Source organism: Pseudophryne corroboree, chromosome 2 (assembly GCF_028390025.1).
Source record: "Pseudophryne corroboree isolate aPseCor3 chromosome 2, aPseCor3.hap2, whole genome shotgun sequence".
NCBI lineage: Eukaryota > Metazoa > Chordata > Amphibia > Anura > Myobatrachidae > Pseudophryne > Pseudophryne corroboree.
Window position 1 is genome coordinate 67487946 of NC_086445.1, and position 20018 is coordinate 67507963.

Consider the following 20018-nt stretch of genomic DNA (forward strand, 5'->3'; position numbering starts at 1 on the left):
CCGTTTTATGGGCGTGTGGGAAAAAACGCTACTGTTTCCGGAAAAAACGCAGGAGTGGCTGGAGAAACGGGGGAGTGTCTGGGCGAACGCTGGGTGTGTTTGTGACGTCAAACCAGGAACGACAAGCACTGAACTGATCGCAGATGCCGAGTAAGTCTGGAGCTACTCAGAAACTGCTACGAGGTGTGTAATCGCAATATTGCAAATACATCGTTCGCAATTTTAAGATGCTAAGATTCACTCCCAGTAGGCGGCGGCTTAGCATGAGCAAATCTGCTAAAATTCACTTGCGAGCGAACAACTCGGAATGAGGGCCATTGATAACATCGTCGCACATTGGATCGCAAAGACTGAGTACCTCTGAAGAGGCCCAGGCTGAGTTCTCTTTTCCGGGACACACAGGCCTCTCCAGTAGCAAGTGTGATCGCCTGCTGCTAATATATGCACGCCCAGAAAACGCTGTCTGAACGGCCATAACACGCCATCATTTCGCATGACCATTCCTCTTTACCACCCCAAATGCTGACTTCCTGTCACTCATTTAATGAGTAAAATTTTGCTGCGAACGCACTCATAAATCACTCGCTGCGCATGCGCACTGTAGTTTATACACGTGCAGAGGTGCCAGAATGAGCAGGGGGGGTGCAAGGGGGCAGCTCGGCCCCCCAAACATGAGAGGTGCCATGCAAGTGCAGGGATTGAGCAGCAGCAGCAGCACTGTGTGTGTGCAGCCCCTCCCCTGCCACCAGGGCCAGTACACAGGCCCGGCGACAGGGGGGGTCAAAGGGGACACTCGTCCCCGGCCCCAAGGGTCAGAGGGGCCCCAAGGGTCAGAGGCGCAAAAAAAACGAGCCGCAGCACCTGTTAATGCTGTCTAAACTACCCACTCCTCTCGGCCGCTAATTAACTAAAAAAATTAATTAATGCTGTCGGCCGCACCAACATTCTCCCCCGGCCCCCCTTACCCTGTCACTTGGTCCAGGCCCGTTGTGGTGCTGACGTCAGGCGTCAGGACGCTGCGCTGTGGCCCAGGCCCTGCCCATCCCCTGTCTCTTGCTGTTGCTGTATGCCATACAGTGTTATCCTGAGCTGTACATACTCATTTCAACAGTGCGGCTCCTCGACGGCAACAACTTAGCAGTACTAGTACAGATCAGGATGACACGGCAGGGCATGATGTACAGTATACATAATAACACTGTAATAGAAGGGGCATTATTATTGGCAGGCAGGTTGCTGTGTGGCTTGTGGTGCTGCTACATGTGGGTATAACTTAGTGCACACTATGACCCGGGATGGCACTGAGTTATATCATCCACTGTAATGGAAGGGGCATTATTACTAGAGATGAGCAGGTTCGGTTTCTCTGAAACCGAACCCGCACGAACTTCATGTTTTTTTCACGGGTCCGAGCAGACTCGGATCCTCCCGCCTTGCTCGGTTAACCCGAGCGCGCCCGAACGTCATCATGACGCTGTCGGATTCTCGCGAGACTCGGATTCTATATAAGGAGCCGCGCGTCGCCGCCATTTTCACACGTGCATTGAGATTGATAGGGAGAGGACGTGGCTGGCGTCCTCTCCATTAGAAATTAGATTAGAAGAGAGAGAGAGATTGTGCAGAGTCAGACAGAGTTTACCACAGTGACCAGTGCAGTTGTTGTTAGTTAACTTTTATTTATTTTAATATAATATATCCGTTCTCTGCTATATCCGTTCTCTGCCTGAAAAAAAACGATACACAGCAGCAGCCAGTCACACAGTGTGACTCAGTCTGTGTGCACTCAGCTCAGCCCAGTGTGCTGCACATCAATGTATAAAAGGCAAAGCTTATAATAATTGTGGGGGAGACTGGGGAGCACTGCAGGTTGTTATAGCAGGAGCCCCCAGGAGTACATAATATTATATTAATTTAAAATTAAACAGTGCACACTTTTGCTGCAGGAGTGCCACTGCCAGTGTGACTAGTGGTGACCAGTGCCTGACCACCAGTATAGTAGTATATTGTTGTATGTATTGTATACTATCTCTTTATCAACCAGTCTATATTAGCAGCAGACACAGTACAGTGCGGTAGTTCACGGCTGTGGCTACCTCTGTGTCGGCAGTCGGAACTCGGCAGGCAGTCCGTCCATCCATAATTGTATTACAATATATACCACCTAACCGTGGTATTTTTTTTTCTTTCTTTATACCGTCGTCATAGTGTCATACTAGTTGTTACGAGTATACTACTATCTCTTTATCAACCAGTGTACAGTGCGGTAGTTCACGGCTGTGGCTACCTCTGTGTCGGCAGTCGGCAGGCAGTCCGTCCATCCATAATTGTATTATTATTATAATATATACCACCTAACCGTGGTTTTTTTTTCATTCTTTATACCGTCGTCATAGTGTCATACTAGTTGTTACGAGTATACTACTATCTCTTTATCAACCAGTGTACAGTGCGGTAGTTCACGGCTGTGGCTACCTCTGTGTCGGCAGTCGGCAGGCAGTCCGTCCATCCATAATTGTATTATTATTATAATATATACCACCTAACCGTGGTTTTTTTTTCATTCTTTATACCGTCGTCATAGTGTCATACTAGTTGTTACGAGTATACTACTATCTCTTTATCAACCAGTGTACAGTGCGGTAGTTCACGGCTGTGGCTACCTCTGTGTCGGCAGTCGGCAGGCAGTCCGTCCATCCATAATTGTATTATTATTATAATATATACCACCTAACCGTGGTTTTTTTTTCATTCTTTATACCGTCGTCATAGTGTCATACTAGTTGTTACGAGTATACTACTATCTCTTTATCAACCAGTGTACAGTGCGGTAGTTCACGGCTGTGGCTACCTCTGTGTCGGCAGTCGGCAGGCAGTCCGTCCATCCATAATTGTATTATTATTATAATATATACCACCTAACCGTGGTTTTTTTTTCATTCTTTATACCGTCGTCATAGTGTCATACTAGTTGTTACGAGTATACTACTATCTCTTTATCAACCAGTGTACAGTGCGGTAGTTCACGGCTGTGGCTACCTCTGTGTCGGCAGTCGGCAGGCAGTCCGTCCATCCATAATTGTATTATTATTATAATATATACCACCTAACTGTGGTATTTTTTTTTCTTTCTTTATACCGTCGTCATAGTGTCATACTAGTTGTTACGAGTATACTACTATCTCTTTATCAACCAGTGTACAGTGCGGTAGTTCACGGCTGTGGCTACCTCTGTGTCGGCAGTCGGCAGGCAGTCCGTCCATCCATAATTGTATTATTATTATAATATATACCACCTAACCGTGGTTTTTTTTTCATTCTTTATACCGTCGTCATAGTGTCATACTAGTTGTTACGAGTATACTACTATCTCTTTATCAACCAGTGTACAGTGCGGTAGTTCACGGCTGTGGCTACCTCTGTGTCGGCAGTCGGCAGGCAGTCCGTCCATCCATAATTGTATTATTATTATAATATATACCACCTAACCGTGGTTTTTTTTTCATTCTTTATACCGTCGTCATAGTGTCATACTAGTTGTTACGAGTATACTACTATCTCTTTATCAACCAGTGTACAGTGCGGTAGTTCACGGCTGTGGCTACCTCTGTGTCGGCAGTCGGCAGGCAGTCCGTCCATCCATAATTGTATTATTATTATAATATATACCACCTAACCGTGGTTTTTTTTTCATTCTTTATACCGTCGTCATAGTGTCATACTAGTTGTTACGAGTATACTACTATCTCTTTATCAACCAGTGTACAGTGCGGTAGTTCACGGCTGTGGCTACCTCTGTGTCGGCAGTCGGCAGGCAGTCCGTCCATCCATAATTGTATTATTATTATAATATATACCACCTAACCGTGGTTTTTTTATACCACCTAACCGTGGCAGTCCGTCCATAATTGTATACTAGTATCCAATCCATCCATCTCCATTGTTTACCTGAGGTGCCTTTTAGTTCTGCCTATAAAATATGGAGAACAAAAAAGTTGAGGTTCCAAAATTAGGGAAAGATCAAGATCCACTTCCACCTCGTGCTGAAGCTGCTGCCACTAGTCATGGCCGAGACGATGAAATGCCAGCAACGTCGTCTGCCAAGGCCGATGCCCAATGTCATAGTACAGAGCATGTCAAATCCAAAACACCAAATATCAGAAAAAAAAGGACTCCAAAACCTAAAATAAAATTGTCGGAGGAGAAGCGTAAACTTGCCAATATGCCATTTACCACACGGAGTGGCAAGGAACGGCTGAGGCCCTGGCCTATGTTCATGGCTAGTGGTTCAGCTTCACATGAGGATGGAAGCACTCAGCCTCTCGCTAGAAAACTGAAAAGACTCAAGCTGGCAAAAGCACCGCAAAGAACTGTGCGTTCTTTGAAATCCCAAATCCACAAGGAGAGTCCAATTGTGTCGTTTGCGATGCCTGACCTTCCCAACACTGGACGTGAAGAGCATGCGCCTTCCACTATTTGCATGCCCCCTGCAAGTGCTGGAAGGAGCACCCGCAGTCCAGTTCCTGATAGTCAGATTGAAGATGTCAGTGTTGAAGTACACCAGGATGAGGAGGATATGGGTGTTGCTGGCGCTGGGGAGGAAATTGACCAGGAGGATTCTGATGGTGAGGTGGTTTGTTTAAGTCAGGCACCCGGGGAGACACCTGTTGTCCGTGGGAGGAATATGGCCGTTGACATGCCAGGTGAAAATACCAAAAAAATCAGCTCTTCGGTGTGGAGGTATTTCACCAGAAATGCGGACAACAGGTGTCAAGCCGTGTGTTCCCTTTGTCAAGCTGTAATAAGTAGGGGTAAGGACGTTAACCACCTCGGAACATCCTCCCTTATACGTCACCTGCAGCGCATTCATAATAAGTCAGTGACAAGTTCAAAAACTTTGGGTGACAGCGGAAGCAGTCCACTGACCAGTAAATCCCTTCCTCTTGTAACCAAGCTCACGCAAACCACCCCACCAACTCCCTCAGTGTCAATTTCCTCCTTCCCCAGGAATGCCAATAGTCCTGCAGGCCATGTCACTGGCAAGTCTGACGAGTCCTCTCCTGCCTGGGATTCCTCCGATGCATCCTTGCGTGTAACGCCTACTGCTGCTGGCGCTGCTGTTGTTGCCGCTGGGAGTCGATGGTCATCCCAGAGGGGAAGTCGTAAGCCCACTTGTACTACTTCCAGTAAGCAATTGACTGTTCAACAGTCCTTTGCGAGGAAGATGAAATATCACAGCAGTCATCCTACTGCAAAGCGGATAACTGAGTCCTTGACAACTATGTTGGTGTTAGACGTGCGTCCGGTATCCGCCGTTAGTTCACAGGGAACTAGACAATTTATTGAGGCAGTGTGCCCCCGTTACCAAATACCATCTAGGTTCCACTTCTCTAGGCAGGCGATACCGAGAATGTACACGGACGTCAGAAAAAGACTCACCAGTGTCCTAAAAAATGCAGTTGTACCCAATGTCCACTTAACCACGGACATGTGGACAAGTGGAGCAGGGCAGGGTCAGGACTATATGACTGTGACAGCCCACTGGGTAGATGTATGGACTCCCGCCGCAAGAACAGCAGCGGCGGCACCAGTAGCAGCATCTCGCAAACGCCAACTCTTTCCTAGGCAGGCTACGCTTTGTATCACCGCTTTCCAGAATACGCACACAGCTGAAAACCTCTTACGGCAACTGAGGAAGATCATCGCGGAATGGCTTACCCCAATTGGACTCTCCTGTGGATTTGTGGCATCGGACAACGCCAGCAATATTGTGTGTGCATTAAATATGGGCAAATTCCAGCACGTCCCATGTTTTGCACATACCTTGAATTTGGTGGTGCAGAATTTTTTAAAAAACGACAGGGGCGTGCAAGAGATGCTGTCGGTGGCCAGAAAAATTGCGGGACACTTTCGGCGTACAGGCACCACGTACAGAAGACTGGAGCACCACCAAAAACTACTGAACCTGCCCTGCCATCATCTGAAGCAAGAAGTGGTAACGAGGTGGAATTCAACCCTCTATATGCTTCAGAGGTTGGAGGAGCAGCAAAAGGCCATTCAAGCCTATACAATTGAGCACGATATAGGAGATGGAATGCACCTGTCTCAAGTGCAGTGGAGAATGATTTCAACGTTGTGCAAGGTTCTGATGCCCTTTGAACTTGCCACACGTGAAGTCAGTTCAGACACTGCCAGCCTGAGTCAGGTCATTCCCCTCATCAGGCTTTTGCAGAAGAAGCTGGAGGCATTGAAGAAGGAGCTAACACGGAGCGATTCCGCTAGGCATGTGGGACTTGTGGATGCAGCCCTTAATTCGCTTAACAAGGATTCACGGGTGGTCAATCTGTTGAAATCAGAGCACTACATTTTGGCCACCGTGCTCGATCCTAGATTTAAAGCCTACCTTGGATCTCTCTTTCCGGCAGACACAGGTCTGCTGGGGTTGAAAGACCTGCTGGTGACAAAATTGTCAAGTCAAGCGGAACGCGACCTGTCAACATCTCCTCCTTCACATTCTCCCGCAACTGGGGGTGCGAGGAAAAGGCTCAGAATTCCGAGCCCACCCGCTGGCGGTGATGCAGGGCAGTCTGGAGCGACTGCTGATGCTGACATCTGGTCCGGACTGAAGGACCTGACAACGATTACGGACATGTCGTCTACTGTCACTGCATATGATTCTCTCAACATTGATAGAATGGTGGAGGATTATATGAGTGACCGCATCCAAGTAGGCACGTCACACAGTCCGTACTTATACTGGCAGGAAAAAGAGGCAATTTGGAGGCCCTTGCACAAACTGGCTTTATTCTACCTAAGTTGCCCTCCCACAAGTGTGTACTCCGAAAGAGTGTTTAGTGCCGCCGCTCACCTTGTCAGCAATCGGCGTACGAGGTTACATCCAGAAAATGTGGAGAAGATGATGTTCATTAAAATGAATTATAATCAATTCCTCCGCGGAGACATTGACCAGCAGCAATTGCCTCCACAAAGTACACAGGGAGCTGAGATGGTGGATTCCAGTGGGGACGAATTGATAATCTGTGAGGAGGGGGATGTACACGGTGATATATCGGAGGGTGAAGATGAGGTGGACATCTTGCCTCTGTAGAGCCAGTTTGTGCAAGGAGAGATTAATTGCTTCTTTTTTGGGGGGGGTCCAAACCATCCCGTCATATCAGTCACAGTCGTGTGGCAGACCCTGTCACTGAAATGATGGGTTGGTTAAAGTGTGCATGTCCTGTTTTGTTTATACAACATAAGGGTGGGTGGGAGGGCCCAAGGATAATTCCATCTTGCACCTCTTTTTTCTTTTCTTTTTCTTTGCATCATGTGCTGATTGGGGAGGGTTTTTTGGAAGGGACATCCTGCGTGACACTGCAGTGCCACTCCTAGATGGGCCCGGTGTTTGTGTCGGCCACTAGGGTCGCTAATCTTACTCACACAGCTACCTCATTGCGCCTCTTTTTTTCTTTGCGTCATGTGCTGTTTGGGGAGGGTTTTTTGGAAGGGACATCCTGCGTCACACTGCAGTGCCACTCCTAGATGTGCCCGGTGTTTGTGTCGGCCACTAGGGTCGCTAATCTTACTCACACAGTCAGCTACCTCATTGCGCCTCTTTTTTTCTTTGCGTCATGTGCTGTTTGGGGAGGGTTTTTTGGAAGGGCCATCCTGCGTGACACTGCAGTGCCACTCCTAGATGGGCCCGGTGTTTGTGTCGGCCACTAGGGTCGCTAATCTTACTCACACAGCTACCTCATTGCGCCTCTTTTTTTCTTTGCGTCATGTGCTGTTTGGGGAGGGTTTTTTGGAAGGGACATCCTGCGTGACACTGCAGTGCCACTCCTAGATGGGCCCGGTGTTTGTGTCGGCCACTAGGGTCGCTTATCTTTCTCACACAGCTACCTCATTGCGCCTCTTTTTTTCTTTGCGTCATGTGCTGTTTGGGGAGGGTTTTTTGGAAGGGACATCCTGCGTGACACTGCAGTGACACTCCTAGATGGGCCCGGTGTTTGTGTCGGCCACTAGGGTCGCTTATCTTTCTCACACAGTCAGCTACCTCATTGCGCCTCTTTTTTTCTTTGCGTCATGTGCTGTTTGGGGAGGGTTTTTTGGAAGGGACATCCTGCGTGACACTGCAGTGCCACTCCTAGATGGGCCCGGTGTTTGTGTCGGCCACTAGGGTCGCTTATCTTTCTCACACAGTCAGCTACCTCATTGCGCCTCTTTTTTTCTTTGCGTCATGTGCTGTTTGGGGAGGGTTTTTTGGAAGGGACATCCTGCGTGACACTGCAGTGCCACTCCTAGATGGGCCCGGTGTTTGTGTCGGCCACTAGGGTCGCTTATCTTTCTCACACAGTCAGCTACCTCATTGCGCCTCTTTTTTTCTTTGCGTCATGTGCTGTTTGGGGAGGGTTTTTTGGAAGGGACATCCTGCGTGACACTGCAGTGCCACTCCTAGATGGGCCCGGTGTTTGTGTCGGCCACTAGGGTCGCTAATCTTACTCACACAGCTACCTCATTGCGCCTCTTTTTTTCTTTGCGTCATGTGCTGTTTGGGGAGGGTTTTTTGGAAGGGACATCCTGCGTGACACTGCAGTGCCACTCCTAGATGGGCCCGGTGTTTGTGTCGGCCACTAGGGTCGCTTATCTTACTCACACAGCGACCTCGGTGCAAATTTTAGGACTAAAAATAATATTGTGAGGTGTGATGTGTTCAGAATAGGCTGAAAATGAGTGTAAATTATGTTTTTTGAGGTTAATAATACTTTGGGATCAAAATTACCCCCAAATTCTATGATTTAAGCTGTTTTTTAGGGTTTTTTGAAAAAAACACCCGAATCCAAAACACACCCGAATCCGACAAAAAAAATTCGGTGAGGTTTTGCCAAAACGCAGTCGAACCCAAAACACGGCCGCGGAACCGAACCCAAAACCAAAACACAAAACCCGAAAAATTTCCGGCGCTCATCTCTAATTATTACTATTATTATTACCAAGCAAATTGCTGTGTGTCTTTTGGTGCAGCTACTGTACATGTGGGTATAACTTGGTGCACACTATGCACCAAGTTATACCCACATGTAGCAGCACCAGAAGCCACACAGAAACCTGCCTGGTAATAATATTAATAGTAATAATGCCCCTTCCATTACAGTGGATGATATAACTCAGTGCCATCCCGGGTCATAGTGTGCACCAAGTTATACCCACATGTAGGAGCACCACAACCGACACAGCAACCTGCCTGCCAAAAATAATGCCCCTTCTATTACAGTTTTATTATGCATACTGTACACCATGCCCTGCCGTGTCATCCTGATCTGTACTAGTACTGCTCGGTGCCGCTGAGGATCCGCACTGTTGAAAGGAGTCACAGCAGTTACGGCACTTCCACCTGTCTGGTAGCAGGAACCAGGCACAGCGGACCCCATACAGCATGGGAACTGTGTACAACTACTGCTGGAGGGAGCCACTATAGTGACGGCACCAACACCTGTATTGCAGCAGAATACCAACACAGCGGACCCCGCATTTCATCGGGCACAGTTCATTTCTGGGGGGAGCCTCTGGAGTGAGCACATCTAACTGAGGGCAGTCAGACTGTCACACAGAGAGCGCACAAAGTGAGATCTGCAGCGCTGAACCATCTCTCCATGGGGTACGAGAAGACGTCTGTAGGGTAAGATAGGGAAAGTTTGCCACATTACATGGGGGCTGCAGTCCAAATTTTTGTGTTAAGAGCCTAAACATTGTTAGTACATTTTATACGTATTTTAATATTTTCACTTAATTGGTACACATTTTATACACAATTATACATTTTTTTATATTTTATATATATATATATATATATATATATATACACATTTATATACATCTTAAATACAGATTTTATACATGATCTTCTACCTCTTATATTTATGCTACCTTATATGCACATGCAGGGGTGGGATGTTTGGAGGAGGGGATGATGAGGAAGGGGGGAGCTCGAGGGCGGTTATGGGGGGCCCCCATAGATATCAGTGTACCAGGCCCCAAGATTTCTGTTGCCGGCCCTGCCAGTACATATACACAAAAGAGACTGCTACGCAGATATCTCTGGTCCCCCCCCCCCCCCCTTATAAGGACCGACTCCTGGCCCAAGAGCAGTGCAATTCGTGGGTGATTAAGGCGCGTGGCCTAATACCGAGAAGTGCCCGTCTCCAGGAGATGTGTCTATGCCACACGCTCCCATCCCTCTCCCCCTGTCTCCCTCTCTCTCCTCTTGTTATACTCTCTCTCCAACACCCTCTTTGTTTCTCCCTCACGCTCTCTCCTGCTCCCCTAAGGGGAATTGCAGTGGCAGGGGATGGGGGGATGTGTGGATGCGGGGCCGAGGTGGTGGGGGGGCCAGAGATATCTGCGTACTGGGCCTCAATATTTCTATTGCCGGCCTTGCCTGCTCCCAGACAGTCCCGGCTGCCAGCCTCACCTACGCAATGGTGCTTGCTGGCGCAATACTGTAGTCCCAGGCTCCTCTATCCCCAGTTGCATCGCCTCCATCAGTGGGACTCCTGGCCTCCATCTACATAAGGGGCGGGGAACCCGTGGCCCTCCAGCTGTTGTTGACCTACAGATCCCAGCATGCCCTGCAACAGTTTTAGCTTGTTGCAAGGCATGCTGGTATGTATGTGTAGTTTAACAATAGCTGGAGAGCCAAAGGTTCCCCACCCCTGATCTACATGGTGCGGCCTCCTCCCCACCATGGTACTGTCTTTTTTTCGTCCCCTTAGTACCGCTTCCTCCCCAGTTGCTCCACCCCCAGGGATGCCAAAATGACAATCTATCTTGCCCCCAACCTATTAATGTTTTGACGCCCCTGTACGCATGCAAAGTGTGAAAACATCAATCGATATGAAAACAACTGCCACTTTGCGTCCGCAACTGAATGACCCCCACTGTGTGATTAGAGATGCATGTCCCGAAATTCCACTTTACAATAATCCAGCCTGTTTCTAACAGCAAATTGGGCAGAGACAGCAGAGCACATTGAGTCTATGCTGTTTGGAAGCTTTTGGTGGCCTTTTAGTCGAGTTCAGGCTTGTTTGTATTTAGTGGATTTTTTTTTTCTTAGTAAGTATGGCAGTACATTTTTGGCTGTATAAACCAGAGCAAAATTAAACCACAAGGTTGTTAGAGCAGGGCCGCTTTAAGATGTTAGTGGTTTTTCTTTTATATATGTTGATTGGTTGTTGAGGTAGTAATCTGTCAGCCTTTCATAGTTTGGGGTGTGTTTCGGGGATTATATCAGTGATCACTCACCGTTAATTTTTCCTCTTGCCTGCTGGAAACCCTCAATCTTCCTCTTTTTTGATGTTGTCGCTATTTTTGGTTGTTGTCATTGTTGTGGTGGCAGCTGTTTAGTTGAGTTGTCTTAGGCCCTTCATTCCGACCTGGTCGCACGCAGGCGGATTTTTGCACTGCTGCGACCAGGTAATCGCCGCCTACAGGGGAGGGGGCTAGGGCTGTGCAGGGGTGCAATCGCTTGTGCAGAGAGCTGCACAAACAAAAAGTTTGTGCAGTCTCTGCACAGCTCAGGACTTACTCACCTGCTGCGATGATCCGGCTTGGAGCTGACGTCAGGAACCCTCCTCTTCAACGGCTGGGCACGCTTGCGTTTCTCCGGACACTCCTTGAAAAACGGTCAGCTGCCGCCCAGGACCGCCTTCTGCCTGTCAATCTTCTTGCGTTCGCCACTGCAAACGGCTTCTTCGCTAGGTCTGTCGACTGACGCGCCTGTGCATTGCCGCCCATGTGCATGCGCAATTCAGACCCATTTGCATGGCTGCGATAAAATGCAGCATGCGAACGGGTCTGAATGACCCCCTTTATTCCTTAGCTGGGTGCACTCTGCTCAGTTGATGATACATGATTATTAACACCCCTGTCCGGGTGTATCGACGGCCAAATGTAATAGAGTGAGAGTTTCAAAAAGTGAGAGATTTGGCAAGGTTTTGCAGGTTTTTTTTTAAAGTAGCAATCATTTACACAGCAAGATCAACCTGGTTTTACAGTGTACATGATTGCCACTTAAAAAAAAAAAAAACACGAAAAATCTTACCAAATCTCTCACTTTCTGAAACTCTCACTCTATTACATTTTCCCTTAGTCTTGGAGAGTAAAACACCAATGTTTGAGTATGGAATGTACGGTTGTCTTGTTTTATGTTGCCTGTTCTTGTTGTCCGTCACCGTACTAACTCTAATCAATCATTCAGCATCAGTTGCAGTTTTGCTAAAAAAAGCAAAACGGCAACTGCTATCACTCGCATGCTAGGCCGCCTAGCAGAGGGCAAGGCCGTCCAGCATGCTCATAGCAGTTAAGCGATCGCAATTCAATTGCGATCACATAGCTGAAAAAGGGAAGACCCCCTGCCACTCTGAACCCACCCCCATTTCTGATACCACACCCCCACAATGGCACTCCGCTGCCCCGACCTCCCCACGAATGCCTCTGCCTGTCAATCAGGTAGAGGCATTCGCATCAATGCGATTGCATAGGACACCCAGTCAGCCCAATGTGATCGTATTGCTAATGCGATGCTTGCTGATTAGGGCCCTAAGGACGTACAATTGCTCATACCTTGTGCCTATAGCTATGACCGTCCCTTTTCTGTTTTGGACAATACATTTTTTTTTACCGAAGTGAACTCTTTAGCCATTCTGTTCTAGGACACTGATGGCGATAATATTTGTTCTCATCTCTGGTATATAATGCATGTATTGAATTTCTGCGACTTTTGTTCTTGTTCCAATTTTTTTATTTGCTTTAATTGTTTCAACTTTTGTAACTGTTGGTTGCCAATCCCTTTGACTGCAATAGGGTCATGTTTGGTTAACATGGTGAACCATTCCTCATTCCACCAGCAGATGACAAACTATGAACAGCCGAGTTACTTAACCAGTGGTGTTGGTTCATTGATAGATCGCAGGTACAACTGTACTGACTGTTACATGTAAACTTGTGATTGAGCGGAGCTTGCGCTAGTTGGGTTTCATACAGCTCACCAGCCAGTGAGTGTATGCTGCAAATGGGTAGCGGTGCAGGCATGCTGGAGCAGCTTTATTGCAGTTATTAACCTGGTCTCTCAAAGGAGCTAAGCAGGAGACTATTGTCTCTGACCATGTCACTTGTCACAGTAAAGTCAAGATGGACCATGCACATGCTCAGTAGTCAGTAGTGATCTTGGGGGCCATCTTGGGAAAGGGCATGAAGCCTCCCTGAAGGACAGGAAGACTGGAGACAGCGCAGGAGCGCACTCTTCTTCCAACAGAATGGTGGGACAGTGCCCATAAAACGGGAGGGTTGGTAGTCATGAGTTGGGGATGATGCAATATTTGCATGCACACAAAAGTCAGTAAAAAACAAAAAAAACTATTTAATTTTGTAAACGATACATACATAGTTTTTTTAAATGTAATTTCTGTGATTATAGGCGACATTTGCATACAGTATATCACAAGATTCTGTTTTTACTTTAGACTATTAAAATGCATACTGTAGCAAAAACTACTGATCAGTTTTCAGGTTGACCCCTATTTAAATATATGCCAATCACGTCATAAAGTCCATGTTGATATCAGATAATAAAATCAGCTAAGACTACTCTGTTTTATCACCAGCATTAAACAGGCCACTTCTGTCTAGCTCTAGTAAATATATGCATGAGACCTCGTAGAGAACTTTGACCTTGTCAGACAAGCACACATAGCAGAGGAGGGACCAGCATTAATTAGGTGAACTCCTTTTGAAAGCTGTTAACTTTCAAGGGCTGAAAGGAGTTTAGTCCTCTGTACAGCTGTGGTCTCTCTGGCTCCCTGCAGTAGGCCCCAATGCATAAACACAATCCTAAATACAAGAAGTCAAAATGTTAAGATTGCTGGGCACGGATGACTACGAGGTGGGTGCACGGATCAAAGGCTTCAGCTCTCGCACCCTTTTCACCCTGGCACTGGGGGCTATTGGATTCCTTCTCTTGGGATTCATCATAGGTAAAGAACAGTTCCCGACTAAATAGAGGCAGCACAATTGCTGTGTTCCAAATATATATTTATGTCTAATGTACGTGGGATTACGGTTGCAGTGATCAACTTTACTACAATTTTAACTTCATAAGGACATTCTAGATCTTTTTCAAAGTTTTTGTCTATGTTTATTTTCTGAATGTCTTACCAAAAATTTTGTTTGAGTTCAGTTTACTTCTGGCATCCTGTGCTGCAAAGTTATGTGATCACTCTTATACAGGAAATATAAAAACTTTCTGTAAAGTGTTTTCCATCAGACAACTTTTATCTCCCGCTTTATATATTATATGCTATTTGGCTGTATTTAATGCATGTGGGTTGTTTTTTGTTTTTTTTAGCACCAATCTCTTGTTTTTCGCCAAAGCCTCCATGTCGTCTAGCCAGAATTTTTTATTTTTCTTTGTCCGGTTGATAAAATACAATATTGACGTTTTTTACATTTATGTACAAGGTTGTATTCAAGGGAAACAGAATTGAAAGGTATCCAATTAGCAGCGATAATGCGATTCGATAAAGTTATCGCACCTATCTCCCATAAAAATATCTTATCGCACCCTGTGCGCTCCCGTTTATAGCAACTATCCTGATGCAAAATGGGGTTAACGGGATTCACGCGATAATTCTAGCCTGCAAAACCTGAGATAAGTATAGGAGAAAATGGGGAAATCTGCCTGTACCCCAAAAAAAGGCCAAACTAATATAGGAAAACATTACAGAATTCTATTAGTGGCCATAATAAAACTATTTGGTGTAATTAAATTGGGTCAAATGGCTTTTATATGCATTTTTTTTTAAATGTGAAAAATGATAGAACGCAATTTGTTTTCAGGAAAATAAGTGCTTTCATTAAATTTGGGGTACATAAAAATGGGTATAAGTATATATCTGGGTCATTTTAGGGGACTTTAAAAAAAAAACCTGGAAACGGACCAATTACTCCCATCTCCAAGTCTAAAAACACTTGTCCCACTCATAAAGCACCCTAATATACGTGTCCTATACCTTGTACCCCAAATTCCATCACTTTGTAGTTTTTAACCCCAAAAATGACATGTACTGTAATTATTGGCCAAGTAAAAAGAATGAAAAACATCTAAATGCATAGTTATTCATTCAGGGGGTGTCCCAGGGGTTCTAAACCAAGGGGGTCATTCCGAGTTGATTGCAGCAGCAAGTTTGTTAGCAATTGGGCAAAACCATGTGCACTGCAGGGGGGGCAGATATAACATTTGCAGAGAGAGTTAAGGGGGGTATACACGGGAGAGGTGTGCTGAGCGAACCGCTCAGCACACATCTCTCCCGCCGCTCAGCACAGTGCGATGTGTGCTGAGTGATGTGGGGGGGGAGGACGGGGGCCGCTCATTTCACCCAGCAGGTGAAATGAGCGACCTGCTAGATTGGCCTGCATGCAGGCTCAATCTAGCAGCGGCGATAGCGATGTGCGGGGCCGCGCATCGCTATCGCTGAGGGGGCTACACACGAGTGATCTGTGCTTAAAATCTAAGCAATCTAGTCAGATTGCTTAGATTTTAAGCATGGATCTCTCCGTGAGTACCCCTCTTTAGATTTCGGTGGGTTATATTGTTTCTGTGCAGGGTAAATACTGGCTGCTTTATTTTTATACTGCAATTTAGGGGTTCACTACGGGTGGCCGGCGGTCGGGCTCCCGGCGACCAGCATCCCGGCGCCGGGAGCCCGACCGCCGGCTTACCGACAGCTTGGCGAGCGCAAATGAGCCCCTTGCGGGCTCGCTGCGCTCGCCACGCTACGGGCACGGTGGCGCGCTACGCGCGCCACACTATTTTATTCTCCCTCTATGGGGGTCGTGGACCCCCACGAGGGAAAATAATTGTCGGTATGCCGGCTGTCGGGCTCCCGGCGCCGGTATACTGAGCGCCGGGAGCCCGACCGCCGGCAAACAGAAGACCACCCGCAATTTAGATTTCAGTTTGAACACACCACACCCAAATCTAACTCTCTCTGCACATGTTACATTTGCCCCACCTGCAGTGCACATGGGCCCTCATTCCGAGTTGTTCGCTCATTCTTTTTCATCGCATCGCAGCGATTTTCCGCAAACTGCGCATGCGCAATGTTCGCACTGCGGCTGCGCCAAGTAAATTTGCTAAGAAGTTTGGTATTTTACTTACGGCATTACGAGGTTTTTTCTTCGTTCTGGTGATCGTTGTGTGATTGACAGGAAGTGGGTGTTTCTGAGCGGAAACTGGCCGTTTTATGGGAGTGTGTGAAAAAAACGCTGCCGTTTCTGGGAAAAACGCGGGGGTGGCTGGAGAAACGGGGGAGTGTCTGGGTGAATGCTGGGCGTGTTTGTGACGTCAAACCAGGAATGAAACTGACTGAACTGATCGCAGTGGCAGAGTAAGTGTTGAGCTACTCAGAAACTGCCTAGAAATTTCTATTCGCAATTTTGAGAATCTTTCGTTCGCAATTTTGCTAAGCTAAGATTCACTCCCAGTAGGCGGCGGCTTAGCGTGTGCAATGCTGCTAAAAGCAGCTTGCGAGCGAACAACTCGGAATGAGGGCCATGGTTTAGCTCAACTGCTAACAAAATTGCTGCTGCGATCAACTCAGAATTAGGCCCCAAATCCTGACATTTTAAACTTAAAATAGGGATTAAGTTTTAAAACTACAGCAAGATATAAAGAAAGCTATAGGATAACATGTACAAACAAAAATAGAAATAAAGTTGTCAGAGGGTGGGAATCACATTAAAGTTACAATAAAAAAAGGTTGGTTTTCATAGGTTTTACTATATGGTTGTAGGTACAGTTAAAAAAAGAACTTAAAAAAAGTATCTTAAAATATGCATGTCAGATCCAATATGTCACCTCAAGAGTCTAGCACAGCAGTCATTCTCACTTGTTGATATTCTTTGTTCTCTTAACAAAAGGGGAATTTTAAGAGAGTAGTGGGCCAGTGTGCTGTTTTCGTGCGCAGGCCACTTGAAGAGTAGACTGGCACTATGCATGTGTGGGTCTCCAGAAACATGGCACCCACACCATATTCCCATTCATTTCCCTACTGTGCAAGCGCAAATCTCCAGAAAAATGGTGGTGCACCATTTTTCCAGTGATTTTTGCATCACCAGCACTGGACTCTGTACAGGTAAGTACACTTTATGGCTGTGGTCCCCCCTGGACCACCAATTATATAGAGCACCCATGTAACTATTCACACAATTATCTGTCATAGATAACACTCTACTACTATCTGCTACATGAGAAGTGGCAAGCCATCAAGACATAAAGGGCCCTACACAGCAATTTTGATGACCAACAATAATATTGTTGCCCGATTTTTCAACAACATATTTTGCGTACACACTGGGTGATATCTATGGCCGTTTTGGACAATATGATAGTACATCTATATCGTCCAAGTGGCTTGCATGTATAAACGATGATCGACCAACGATGCACAACTGTGGGGACGCACATCGTTCATCGTTGATGTATACACACTGAACAATATGAACGATTTATCATTAATTTTTTAATGATCTCGTTCATATCTATCATCGATGTCGCCTAGTGTGTAGGCCAAGTGTTTAGAGGCTGATCTAGTTTTGGGCATACTATAAAAAAATAATTTTTCTTTTGGTATTGTTAATTCTGATCATAGAACCTTATTCAGGTTGCATCGCTAATGCAATGCAATCGCATTCCCCCATGTTCATGGCCACTGCACATACAAAGGTCCCGTCCTGCACCTGAGGCGCCGGGAGAATGCGATTGCATCAGACCGAGGCATTCATGCGGCATTGCAGGGGTGTCTGCTCGGCATTGGTCGGATGTGTTGTTGGAAATGGGCCGATGCAACCTAAAAAATGGCGGTGCTGTTTCTGCCTTCGCAGCCTGGCTGTGGAGGCAGGGGAGCTTCCACAAATCAGCAATGTGATCGCAAGCATCTTGCCGTGTACTGAGCGGCCCCCCTAAAATAGCAAAACTGCAACTGAAGCTGAATAAGGTCCATAACAAGAGAAGCGCATCCAGCAAACAGAGTAGTTTATCTGGACTTAAATCCATCGCCCAAGGAGACTAAAGGCCCATACACACTGGGTGATTTTGACCTGAAAGCAGCTCACTTTTGGTGTGTTGAGCTGCTTTCAGCTCAAAACCGCCCAGTGTGTATGCCCCGGTGATGAGCGGTGATCGCTGATGCACACCCCCGCTTCATCGCCGGCGGCCGCCTTTCATCTGCTGGTATTACCGGCACATGAATTGCTATGGGGGGTCATTCCGAGTTGATCGTAGCTGTGCTAAATTTAGCACAGCTACGATCTTCTTCCCTGACATGCGGGGGGACGCCCAGCATAGGGCTATCCCGCCCCGCATGTCAGTCCGGCCCCCCCTCGCAGAAGTGCAAAGGCATCGCACAGCGGCAATGCCTTTGCACTTCAGGAGTAGCTCCCGACCAGCGCAGCTTTAGCGTGCTGGCTGGGGGACTACTCCTCACTTCCCGGCCCGCAGCGGCTGTGTATGACGTCACGCAGTTGCTGCGGCCCGCCCCCCGCTCGGTCCGGCCACTCCTACATTGGCCAGACCGCGCCTACAAAACAGCGGCCAAACGCCACCGTTTCGCCCCCTCCCGCCCATCGATCGCCTCTGCCTGTCAATCAGGCAGAGGCAACCGCTGACCTGCTATGGCCGCCCGGCAGGCGCACTACGGCACCGGTGCATGCGCAGCAGGGACCCGTTCGCTCTGCTGTGTTAACACGCAGCGAGCAAACGGGTCGGAATGACCCCCATGGAAAGCCGTTCACTACCACTGACATTGCTGGGCAGGGGAGAAAATCGCTCAGTGTGTATGTACATTTACTTTCAACTATTTGGCTTCAAGCAAAACCCTGTTAATGTTAAAAATGAAAAAAAAATTGCACTTTATTTAATAAAAACCTTTGCATGGAAAGCAAACTCGGTAAACTCAGAATATATTCTACTGCAGGAACATTTCTGAATTCTCAGTATCTCTTTAGGGCTACATTAACTAATAATTGGTTTCCTTATAGGATGGTTCTCACATTCCAGTGGAGACTCCAATCCCCCTCAAGCACCACAAAGCATGAGAAAAGCATTTTGGGATGAAATGAAGGCAGATAATATCAGACAATACCTCCAGTAAGTCAACGATTTAATACAAGTTAATATTTCTGAGTTTTTATGTAAATATAATATGGAAGACTCCCATTCATTAATTGTCTCACACTCATCCACATTCATACACTGGCTGCAGTTCATTCTCTCACAATTCAGTTATATCACTCATTCACTTCTTGTTTATTACAAACATATATTCTCTCTCTATATTGTCATAAAAACAAAAGTGTACATGCTATAATGATTACATTGGGACTTTTTTTTGGAATATATATCTATATATTTACAGTATATCATATATATTTATCTCTATCTAATTATATAACAGTACTGTCAGGGCCACCATTAGTGGCCATGGGCCACGGAAAGGGGGGGACGTGGCCAAATCCAGGAAGGTGGGGCCACACCCATCATACATTTATGCAGAAACAATTACTCGCTGGTGCTGGCGGCCGCATAGGGGGACAATTGTCCCCCTCGTCAGCCGCGTACAGTCCTCCTTAGCAGCTAACTTTGGGCCTCACAGGGCTTCTCCAACAAACTTGGGCCTGAATAATTAGTATCCGCTGCCTCTCTGCACCCCTGAGTACTATGATCTGTTAAAGTTTTACAAACCATTCCATGGCATATTTGTTGGCATTTATTTAATAGTCAGCTGGCCACAAGTATTAAAATGTCCATTTTCCTCACAGAATTATGCAATTTTTCTAGTACAAGGTGTGGCTATTAAATAACGAGACTGATGCTATCATTTAAGAAAATTATATTAAGTACATTTTAACTCTGTTCCACTTCTATGTACACCTCTTCTACATCCACACACTGCTGCATTCTTATTTTC

General features: G+C 46.6%; 1 protein-coding gene across 2 annotated transcripts in view; it reads left to right on the forward strand.

Moving 5' to 3' along the window:
* LOC134999086 (glutamate carboxypeptidase 2-like) overlaps positions 1–20018 on the forward strand; it is a 151922-nt gene that overhangs the window by 12926 nt on the left and 118978 nt on the right. The window contains exons 1-2 of one of the 2 annotated variants that reach the window (XM_063951403.1): positions 13693–14027; positions 19090–19198. In XM_063951403.1, coding sequence (XP_063807473.1) covers positions 13904–14027; positions 19090–19198 — 233 coding nt within the window. In that variant the 5' untranslated portion in view covers positions 13693–13903. Of the gene's footprint in view, positions 1–13692; positions 14028–19089; positions 19199–20018 lie in introns of those variants that run through there. The other variant, XM_063951404.1, reaches the window with a different exon arrangement.